Source organism: Garra rufa, chromosome 15, assembly GCF_049309525.1.
Source record: "Garra rufa chromosome 15, GarRuf1.0, whole genome shotgun sequence".
Classification (NCBI taxonomy): domain Eukaryota; kingdom Metazoa; phylum Chordata; class Actinopteri; order Cypriniformes; family Cyprinidae; genus Garra; species Garra rufa.
The window spans coordinates 32690532-32702949 of NC_133375.1; the positions used below are offsets into that span (position 1 = coordinate 32690532).

Sequence of the window (12418 nt, forward strand, 5' to 3'; positions counted from 1 at the left end):
TGTGACTTGTTTCCTTTTGGCCTGACATAGAAAAATAATATTTGACCAGACACATTAATTTGACAAGACAGTAAAATTGACGAATTAGTAATAAATGGCGTAATAAATTATGTGTGAGATAATGTATATTACGAATTCTATACACTAAACTTATAAAACATTAATTGTATTTACAGCCTTTAAATTCAAAGACACATAAATAAGGAATGTACAATAATAACAAAAAAGTATATAACAAGTAATATGCACTTTTATTTTTAAATATTAATACAAAAAGCATGCTAAGATTGATCACAAACAGCTAATTCTAAACGCACCTCACGGCGCGCTGTGACGCACATACGTCTTTCATTCAGTGCGCGCTGATGGCGGACAACAGCTACTTCACAAACGCCCAGAGAGTCCGGAGAGAGAAGTCACTCCCAGAGACGCCCGCACCGGGGCTGTAGCGCTGTCATTTAGGCACCTGTTTCGGGAAGTAGAAGGAGGTTACTTTTAGTCCCTTTTTGTTGCGGGTTTCACTTTGAACGGGGTAATATGTGGGACGGGGGAATAGTGGACTGTGATAGACCGGACAGGATTTAGACAGAGCGGAGCGCAACGCATGCGGCTCTGTAACTTAGTGACAGAAATAACAAAAGCCCCAAAAGAAGACGCTGCCCGACCCGAGGATATTATTATAGTCAGACTGTGGATATCTGCTCCGCCAGCATGAAGTTTGCGGAGCACCTGTCCGCGCATATTACTCCAGAATGGAGGAAACAATATATTCAATACGAGGTAAGAGATTTATTTATGATTTTTGCAAACTGCGTCCCAGAAATGAGCTAAACTTCAGCGGTCTATTTATTTATCTATTTTTGTGAATATTGTGAAAGCTATGAAAGAATTAATTTAAATGATCTATAATTATGAAAACAAAAAGGTATCAGACTTAAGGTGAAGATAAAATTGCTAAACGCACTGTATGTCATTTTTGCATTGAAGCACACTATATAATAGCCTACAACATAATATAGTATGCATCATTTGTCTTTTTATGTTCTTTGATATTAATTAGGAAACCATTATCAGCTTTTACATCCAGACATGTTAAATCTATTTATTGCTATTTTTCCCTTTTTAAATTTCAGTTCAAAGTGATTTTATTTTGATTTCTTGACATTCTCACAATCAGTGCATCTGGAGCCTTGTCAAACACCTGCCTGCACATTTGGGACAAAGAAGAAATCGCCTAAATGTTGATATTATATGTTATGTTTTAAACTGAATTGTAAAGTTATATTAAGTAAGCTCACCTAAATTCTTTCTTAAGTTTTTCTTTTTTGGGATAAAGCCAGAAAGGTCATTTGATGTAATTAGTTTTCTCGCCCACTTTATGTCTGCGGCAATTAATTTGCTGAGAGTAGGAGTTCAATTTATTTCTGCAGAAATATCTTTCTTTCTTTTGAATGAAATTTTGGAGTGTAGCTTAATACAACAGCATATTATATATGCAGTAATCATGATTTCAGATTTTTTTATTAAATATATAATATAACATAAAGATCATTTATATCTATAGAAAGATATTTATATGTCAGTTCCTATATATAAGACGGGTTTAAAATGCACTTTCTTTTCTTCATTTATAAAAGGTTTAACACAGCTGCTGTCCATGGTTTCCAAGGTTTTCAACCACCAGTAGTTTTATGAATTATGAACAAAGGAGAGATTCATGGTATATCCGTTACTAAATATAACATGCCCCACTATCAAGCCTCTGCTTCAGTAAAATGTAATTCCATTAAAAAAAATGGAATCAATTAATTATAATAATAATAATTATTATTATTAATAATGAGTGTCATGTAATTATTTTTTATCTTATGCTGTTTTTGTTGACATCTGAACAGTGGATATAAAAAACTTGGTCATTCAAACTGTTGAATAATGAATGATTTCAAGCATGATTTTAATCTGATGATGGTTGATTTATTGTTTCTGTGCTGTGAAATTATTGACTGCAGCCTTAGACAATAAATCAATGGTATATGTTGTGTGATGGTGGATGGTCAGAGCTTCAGCATCCGTCTTGGCGCAAAGGAGGAGAAATCCTTTGTCTGGAGCGCTGAATCCGTAATCAGACGCAGGACTCAGACAAACATGAACTATTGGGAAAACTGTAAACAATACACATTTATTCAAGAAAAATAGCAGTAATTGTCTATAAAGAATCATTGTAGTATTTTTTTTTTTTTTTTACATAGTTTGGCAGATTGATTAATATTGGACCATTTAATGGTAAATTTAGAAATTTTGCAAATGCTGCCTCTATATCTGTTGCATCTAAGAATGATTAATTAATCTCTGTCATCTTCAGGGTAGACTTTCATTGTCAAACCTCAGTTGCTAGCCGCATGTGCCAATTTGCATGTGTGAATTGACTGCAGTGAGATTCCAGTTTGATCTGTCAAGGACAAGACAAAGGACTCAAGGAAATTTTGATTCATAATGATCAACCTGTCATTTGACATAACCAGGGAGTGTTATATGGATCTGCGAGTTGTATTTACACCGTTTACATGACACAGATAGATGATTAACAATATCCTTTCCAGCACTGTACAGCCTTATCAATGAACTGTCTGGTTCTATTCTTTAAATGTGGTGATAGATTGTGGAGAAGTGGGAGTCTAGGTTGTGAAAAAAATCTTTTTCCAGCTACATTTAATACCGTATGATTCATTGCAGCTCTGTCTTATAGAGATGTATCCCAAAGAAAAGCAGAATTTATTATTGTTTGGTCATTGAAGTCCCTCTGTGAGCAGTTAAGCCATGATTACTAGTCGGACTCGGTCTCTGCTCATCTATTGCTTTGCCGCCTGTGGCTGACAGTGCCATAGAAAGTCAATAGGAAGCAACCCCACTGGCTCTACGCAATAAAACCGAGTCCATAAACTGGTTTTAGAAACCTTATAAAGAATTAACTTCTTAAGAAAGTGACAAACTTCCTTAGTGCTTTCCTTAGAACTTTGAACAATGCAACATGTGGTGTTTAATACTTATGACCTTGAAAATATTATGACTTATTGAGTGATTTACATGCTAAGGTGGAAAGAGGATTGCAGTAATGGGCTGAAAGAAGGTTGATGACATGTTTAGTCTCCCAGTTGAAAAATTGACAAACTGATTGAGTGATAAATTAATGAGGTCTCACACTCCAGGCTGTGCATTTTAAGTAGCTGAGGTATCTTTTATTTGCCTTTAAAGGATTAGTTCAGTCACCCCCATTTACTCACCTCCATGCCGTCCAAGATGTCTTTCTTTCTTCAGTCGAAAAGAAATGAAGGTATTTGAGGAAAACATTCCAGGTTTTTTCTCCATATAGTGGACTTCAATGGAGATTAATGCGTTGAAGGTCCAGATTGCAGTTTCAATGCAGCTTCAAATGGCTCTATACAATCCCAGTTGAGAAATAATGGTCTAAATGGTCTAATGATCTATCAAAACGATTCATTTTCTAAAAAAAAAAAAAAAAACTGATATACTTTTGACACTCACTTCACACATTACGTAATCACAATGAAAAGGTCACATGTGTATAGTTCTTTGTCAGTTTACTTCGGTTCAAAAAGGTAAGGTAGGGAGGAAAAACTGAAAAATCTAATTTTCTCCTCTAATTTTAAAATCATTGTTTTACCTTTTTTTGTAAAGGCTGTTTGACTTTCTTTGCACGTCGCTTTGTAAACACTGAGTCGCTACTGCTCATCACCAGAGAAAACACGATTGCTGGTGGATGCTCTATTGAAGTATATTTAACACAAGTTCACTTTTTATGAGAATGTTATGTTGTGGATGATTGCTAGGGTGTTGCTATATGCATTTCCTAAGTGTTCTAAAAGAAGTTTGTTGCTAGGGTTTTCTGGGAGTTTGCTACTGTGCAGTTGCTGAAGTGTTCTGAGTGTTTCTTAGTGTGTTTCTATGTGGTTGCTACTGTATGTTGTTTTTGGCAGTTTCTTAGGTGTTGCTGTGCAGTTGCTAAATATTCTGAGCAGGTATTAGTGTTTTGCTATGTGGCTGCTAGTCTGTTCTAGGATGTTGATATAGGGCATTTCTAGGAAAAGGAAAGGAAAGGAAAGGAAAGGGGGTGAGTGAGGCCAAGTATGGTGACCCATACAAGGAATTTGTGCTCTGCATTTAACCCATCCAAGTGCACACACACAGTAGTGAACACACACACACACCGTGAACACACACCCAGAGCAGTGGGCAGCCATTGCTGCGGCGCCCGGGGAGCAGTTGGGGGAACGGTGCCTTGCTCAAGGGACTCACCTCAGTCGTGGTATTGAGGGTGGAGAGAGTGCTGTACATTCACTCCCCCCACCTACAACCCCTGCCGGACCTGAGACTCGAACCTGCAACCTTTGGGTCACAAGTCCGAATCTCTAACCATTAGGCCACGGCTGCCCCAAAACTGCAAAACGATCCCCAAGTAGGACTTAGATCATTCTTTTAAAAGGGTAGTACACCCAAAATTGAAAATTCTGTCATTGATTACTCACCTTCGTAACGTTCCAAACCCGTAAGACCTTTGTTTATTTTTCAGAACACAAATGAAGATATTTGTGATGAAATCTAAGAGCTTTCTTGACCCTGCATAAACAGCAACACAACTATCACGTGCAAGGCCTAAAATAGTAGTAAGGACATCGGTAAAATAGTCCATGTGGCATCAGTGGTTCAACCATAATGTAGGGCTGGGCAAATTTGGCAAAATAATTTCGATTTCTAGTTTTGTTTTGTTTTGTTTTGTTTGTTTGTTTGTTTTTTACGATTTTTAACTAGTTAACTTCAAAATGTAACTACAACTTAAAGAAGAAGTCCACTTCCAGAACAAAAATTTACAGATAATTTACTTACCGCCTTGTCATCCAAGATGATCATGTCTTTCATTCTTCAATCGATAAGAAATTATGTTTGAAGAAGGGTCTTATCTAGCAAAACAACTGGTCATTTTCAAAACAAATTGACAATTTATATAATTTTTAACATCAAACGCTCACCTTGTCTAAGTCTGCGTGAACTTTTTTTCCGCTTCAGTACGGTCAATACAGTTATGGTATGTCGAAAAACTCCCGTCTTGATTTCTTCTTCAACATCAAAATCGTCCTACATCGTTGTTTTACCCTTTTTTTTGTATTGTAAACACTGGGTCGGTACTTCTGCAGCGATTTAGAATGATTTTGAAGTTGGGGAAGAAAATGAGATGCAAGTTTTTCGACATGCCCTAACTGTATTGGCTGGAAAAAAACAGTATATAAATTGTATATAAATTTGTTTCGAAAATCGTTTCACTAGATAAGACCCTTCTTCCTCGGCTGGGATCGTTTAGAGCCATTTGAAGCTGCATTTAAACTGCATTTTAGACGTTCAAACTTGGGGGTACCATTGACATCCATTATATACAGATAATTCCTGAATTGTTTTCCTCAAGAAACATAATTTCTTATCGACTGAAGAAAGAAAGTCACAAACATCTTGGATGACAAGGGGGTGGGTAAATTATTTGTAAATATTTGTTCTAGAAAGTGGACTTCTTTAATTCAAGTAACTTTTTCTTTATTAACCCTCTAGTTAAAAAAAATTCTATTCCAAGTGGACCACACATGTAGCCTGGAAAAAATCCAGACCCTAATCTATTAAGATTAAGGGTCTGGCATCGAGCAATGAAAAGGGCCTAACTCGAGGGGCGGCACCAAACATGCATTTGAAACTCTCACTGCACGCAATTGGATAACGCCACAACCAATCACTAAGTTTTCACTAAGCCCTATACGCTTATAGCTACCAGTGGAGCTAACTGATAGATTAAACTCTTGCCGTATCCAGTCGGCAAAACAGCAAAAACGTCCTTCTTGCAAAGGAACGATTCGAGCGAGGTTTTCTGTTCCTCTTTTATATGAAAAGCCAAGTCTAACTCATTCATTGTAGTGGCCAAAGCAGTTTCAAACAACTGGTGTTCATCTGTAGCCATCTTTCAATGTTTACTAAATGATTCCAGACGTCGCAGTGCTGTCATCATCAGCTTAGCTGTCATCATTGCTCGATGCCAGAGTGTCTTCCAGAGACAATTCAAATTGTGCTCTCGCGAGACCTCTGGATTTCCAGGGTACCACACATGAAGTTGTCAACATGATTTAAATGTTAAACAAAGCACTTAAAAGATGCATGAACTACAACTACATCATTCAAACTTGTCTTATACATATTATATGTTCAGAAATAATGCAAGGAAAATTATAAAAAAAAATTGAAAAGTTGAGGTAATTCAAATTCAAAATGACTAAAGGTATAACACCAGTAGACTATTATTAACTATTAAAATGTTGTGTAAAAACAGTAAACAGTAGCTTTTAGCCTGTCACCATGATGCAAACATGAAATATCAGACATACAGTAGTAGTTCTTCACACAGTCTTTATTCGATTGGACAGTTTTCCATTGTTTTTTCTACGTAAACATGGACACGTTTGACTGTTGCACTCACGTCTATTGCAGCGTCTCATGCATTAAACAGCATTCTAAAAACGTGGCACTCAAGTTAAAAGAAGTTCACTTCCATCTTGCATGTTTTTCCTATTCCATGCTGCCCGTGTCACATCTGTTATCAATACAAAAGAAAAATTCTGTGTGAATGGTGCGAGCGCATCACATGTGAGCGGTTAATCACGTGCACCAACATGCAATCGCTCTTTTCTCTTTACTGTTATCATTGGCATACTGTCAAAGTGTCTAATTTTAACATTTGGTAAAATTCCTATTCAAAATCACGATAGGTTTCTAAAAAATAAAATCGTGGCAAAGCATTAAATTCGAATTAATCAATAAAGTTGGTAAAATCGCCCAGCCTACCATAATGTTATGAAGCTACAAGAGTAACAACTCTGTGAATATTTGGCATGTCGAAGACTGACACGGAAAAGAAGAAATTGTTGAATAAAGTTGTTTTTGTTTTCTTTGTCACATGAACTATTTTAACGATGTCCTTACTACCTTTTTGGGTTGTGAACGTGTCAGTTGCATTGCTGTTTATGCAAGGTCAGAAAGCCTGTATGTATGTATGTATATATGTGTGGTTGTTTTGAGCATGCAATACAATACAGTGTATTTCTTCAAAGCAGCAGGTCTGCGTACTGGCTGGGACGTATGGATCTTGCTGGCTGACTTCACAGACCTGCTGTTCACACATGCACTGACACACACTTACACGCACAAACACATATACACACAGGGACTTGCGCTCCCTCTCCCACTGGGATGACATCTGCTGTCAGGCTCGCTGGACGCAAAGATCTGCCCAAACCCCACATAGACGCATGCACGCATATTTCTGGAGGATGAGCAGATGTATAGTGCAAATGTATTCTGGTTACTGTTATTGGTTGTATAACTTGAATACTCTGTGGAGCACATCTAGCTTTTGTGTCATCATCATCATTGCCATGGCAATGCCGCCATCTTGACGATTCTCTAATTTCATTGGTTGACACACTGGCCAGGCTTTGACCTTGAATGTGAGATTTGTTTATAGTGAAAAGAAGTGTTCACAGCATCTGTACAGCCCAACGTTAATTGGCTTTGGTTGGTGTTCGGCTTGAACGAGGGATGTCTGCTTAGGAAACAAATGTTCTTGTTTGTGATTTTTCTTTTGTTGTGGCTAGATATGCATTTCAATCTATGCTATATATTGACTGAGCAGTTCCCTGCACTGACAGCAGCTTGTGTAGTAAATTGCCAGATAATGTTTCATCCCCTGTGTGCTAAATGTTTACGTCAACTACATCCGATAGATCATTTTTTATTGTATAAAGAATAGAGTCTATAATCCTTCACTGTAAAAGTGTATTTTGTCAGGAAAAATTGTGCTACTACATTCATTTAATATTTTCAAATGACCATAAAACCAGTTAATTTAGTTTATCAAGCTAATTTTAATTTACCTGACAAAATTGGTCTATATACACTGCCGTTCAAAAGTTTGGGATCAGTAAGTTTTTTTTTTTTATTGTTTCTTAAAAAATACTTTTCTGCTTATCAAGGCTGCATTTATTTGAGTAAAAATACAGAAAAAAATAGTAATGTTGTAAAAAGTTATTGCAATTTAAAATAGTGGTTTTAATATACTTTAAAATATAATTTATTCCTGAGATGCAAAGCTGAATTTTCAGCATCATTTCTCCAGTCTTCAGTGTCACATGATTCTTCAGAAATAATTGTAATTATGCTGGTTTATTATCAATGTTAGAAACAGTTGAGCTGCTTAATATATTTTTATTCCTTCTTTCTTTCTTTGAAAAAAATCTATATTTTATTCAGCAAGGATGTGTTAAATTTGATTAAAAACACTTATATTGTTAGAAAGCATTTCTGTTTTGAAAAAAGCTGTTCTTTTTACTTTATATTCATCAAAGAATCCTGAAAAACATATAGCAGGTTCCAAAAAAAGCAGCACAATTGTTTCCAACATTGATAATAAATCAGCATATTAGAACGATTTATGTATATTGTTATTATTTCTATATATTTTGAATTGCAATAATATTTTATAATATTATTTTTATTCTGTATTTTTGATCAAATAAATGGAACTTTGCTGAGCATAAAAGACTTTATTAAAAAACATAAAAGAATCTTACCGATCCCAAACTTTTGAGTGGCAGTGTATATATGTAATGTGTATATATAATATTTTTCATTTTCATGTACAATTTATAATTTAATATTACTATAAATTATTTTGGAAATAAATTCAGGTCAGGTAGAAATGGTAGAATTGTCCTTAATGTTGCAATAATTGTGACATGTTTTAAAGTGCACCTAACAACTTTTTAAGATGCTTTTGACTTTTTTATAGTGATGCACATCTTCAAAGCCTCCCTGAGTTTGAAAAAAAACAAACATTTTTGTTCTTAAATGAATGAAACTACACCAATTACTGAGAATGACCTTGCCTGGCCTGTCATGAAATCAAATGCATTAAAATTACTGTGACAGCCTTATAGGAGAATCTATCAAAGACCTTTGGGATAAAGTTGTATGTTGGCACAGCCTGAAGTATCTGGAATAGGGATGCTCATTTCGGATAATTTTCCTGACCGACAACCGCTGCTCGTTATCCGAACATTAACCGTTAACTGATAAAATTAGAATAATAAATTAGTTTAAAATAAAAATAGAATGCACGAGTATCTGTGATGATACATTAAAAATACAAGCAAATGTTTTATTTTAACGTGCAAACAGCAGCATACAGAGCAACAACAAAAACTGTATTGACATATACTTCAATTATCACGCATCACCAGCGGTTCTGAGAACAGAGAAAATCTGAATGAAAAAAAAAGAATAATATAAATAGGCCTACACTAAATATGTATAAATTAAATAACTACCTAATTAAGATGACAAAACTAAAACACACTGAATCCTTTTATGCACTTTGAAGAACTGTACCGGTCTTATTCTTCTCGTCGGACATAAAAATATATAGCAGGCCAGCCAATACCTCAGTGTGCCTAGTTTTTAACATGTCCACATGCTGTATGGATAGGCAGGACCGCTGCCTGTTAACTTTTAGATCCGCGAAAAAAAACACCATCACAAAAACCCTTTCAATTTGCGGTTCGGGACTTCCATCCACTGTCATATGCGTGTGGAGAAGCGCGTGTTTTACAGCGTTCAGCAATAGCCAATCACAGACATGTATATTGATTTGATTATCACTGTGGCCAATCAGAGGAGGCTATGTTACAATCCACTCACCAACCAAAGTGCCGGTTTCAGTTTTGCTGATTTCTACACTTTCGCGAACTCTCTTATTAAAACAAAGTGTTGGCATTATATAAATAAGAGATTAATTGTGCAGTGTAAAGGTTATTTTATTACTCTTTAATAACTTTATGAGATTGCAATGAACTACTCTAGGATGAGTGATAGCTTTCCAGTGATTGTAAAGGGAGCGCCTATTGCGCACTTTCTAGACTATAATTCGTTCAGAATTTGAATACATTCACTCACGGATTCACTCTCTGATGATAACCCAATAACGCCACTTGCCATTGAGTTGCATATAATACATCTGTTTACTAAGTAAAGGTGAAGCGAAATATGTCTGTACAGCCACACTGCACGTGTCGACATGCACGCGTGAGTAAACAGATAACTTACAAATAGCATTATTTCTTTCACCATGCAGCAAACATAAAAAAAAAAAAAGAATAGAAAAAAACCCTTTTAAACCGTTTAACTGATAGTAATAATCGGTTAAAATTCTTACTGTCGGTTAACGGTTAAACGGTCAATATGAGCATCCCTAATCTGGAAACAGACTATGCATAATTGTCCAGTGATTTTCATTATCTGCAAGGTTAATAACATACTAAGACAAGTAGGTAACCATATTCCCAAAGAACTGAAACTCATCATTTCACACAGAGTTTAATATTCATGTTCAAAGAACCAACAATGCCCTTATAACATCCTAGATCAACGTTTGAAGTAACCTCAATTAGCCTACATACCCAGCAAAGTCAACTATCTTTGCTAGACAAGTTGCCTTAATAGGCTATGTAAGACTTCTGTACATCATTGCCCCGTTGACCTGCACCGTAAGACTGTGATCTCATCATTAACGTATCTATTTTTCTGACACAGGCTTTCAAGGAGATGCTGTATGCGGCCCAGGACCAGGCCCCATCCATAGAAGGTAAGGAAACTCCCTTCTGAACACGTAACCAACCAAACCCTTTTTCCATTCTGTACTCGTTTCCACCACCCTAGAATGAACTCCAACTATAAATAGAAAAAATTTCAGCACCGCCGCATCTCTCGCAAGACAGTGGGGCAGCTCTGCATAGCTATAATTAATACGGGACGTCAGATGTCCGCCGAGGCGTGAGGGCGACAGGGTGCGACGGGAAAATAGTTTATCTGAGGCACTGTCGCAAAGAAGTAAACAGAGTTCTTGGGTTTCAAAGTGACGCAGCGTTGATGTTCTTCTAGTACTTTCAAATGAGTCTGATATGGCAGATGCTTCCGTTCCTCAAATCAGTGTGTTAGTTATGGAGTTTTATGTCATGGTTTCATGTGGCGTTAAATCACATGACAAATTATGAAGCAGCATGCTTTGCCTTGGCATGAAATGTTATAATGCGAGTGTGAATTATAGTTTAAAGTGTCCTATGAGACAGTCGATTGGATCATGAGCGATTGGACATATATTTTGCCAGAAACAAGACTGAGCAAGCCATTCATAACTGTGCCAGACACCTGAAGAAGGTCCACACAGTTTGGCATCCATCTCTTGGAGAACTAACAACTAACAGGCCTCAGGAGATTGTTTGTGTGTGTGTTTATAAGGTCCTGTCAAACTAAAGAAGAGATGTTCTTTCCAGTCAGTGCTTCTGTATGTCTCTGTCAGACTTTGTGTGTGCATCTGGCAGGCCACTTTGACCTTGTTTTTGGAATACAGGGTTTCGTTGAGGTGGGAAATGAAAGCAAAGTTGGCATGTCTGTTGGTCAGGATAACAGATTTATTGTGTTGAAAACGTTTTGGTTGGAAAAGAGGAAAAGCCTGAGCTGCATTTTAACTGGGCTTTGCTTGCTGGCATACAAATACCCTTTCCTGTCACCCTGGTTTAACATTACTTTAATCCGCAGGTTGCTTGTAACTGTGATTTCCTTAATACAAACCCTTTAATTGTTATTATTAGTGGGGGGTTTCTATGGCCAGAACTTTATACTTATAGGGTTAGACTTGGTGAACTTTGTGAACCAACAGTTGCAGACTCAAGTGTCTTATGTCATTGGAATCCGTAGCTCATGCCGGACAAAATTCGTGCCTCGGATTCAATCGACATCTTCGGGTATTTTGCATTTTTTGAAAAACCTACTTTTGCGAACTAATCCTAGGTTTGTCACCCGATCGGAACCAAACAGTGCAAAAAGATTCGACTCACCGTCGCAAAGGGACGCCAAATGTTTGAAAGTGGCAGTGAAACTTTTAGTAAAATGTCTAAAATTTCTGAACGGAATGAGATATCTTCACCTAACTCAGAACACTTATGAAAGACCTCAATCTGTGGTCCCAGGAAAAAAACGCAGAGCTGGGCACTTGGTGGTGCTATAAGGGGAAAAGCATAAAATGGCTATAACTGCGCAACTATTGTCTTATTAGCATGAAAATTCGTGTCCATGGTCTTGGTCTGAAGTGCCACAAGTACCTACAAGGACATTTACATATCTCAAAAATCATGGCTGCCATTGGCCAACGAAGTTTGAGCACCTGTTAGAGAAGCTTAATGGAGGCCAATTGGAACGAAACTTGGTGGGCCTGTTTGACTCATGACTTCAAAGGTCTGGGAGAAATTTGAAAGAA

The 12418-nt window shown here is 36.7% G+C and overlaps 1 protein-coding gene across 1 annotated transcript in view; it reads left to right on the forward strand.

Annotated features, from left to right (window-relative positions):
* The first annotated feature begins 373 nt into the window (after positions 1-373).
* Positions 374-12418, forward strand: part of LOC141287723 (xenotropic and polytropic retrovirus receptor 1 homolog) — a 99550-nt gene continuing 87505 nt past the window's right edge. Inside the window, exons 1-2 of the mRNA XM_073819859.1 lie at positions 374-780; positions 10696-10747. Of these exons, the coding sequence (XP_073675960.1) occupies positions 712-780; positions 10696-10747 (121 nt within the window). The 5' untranslated portion in view covers positions 374-711. The remainder of the gene's footprint in view (positions 781-10695; positions 10748-12418) is intronic.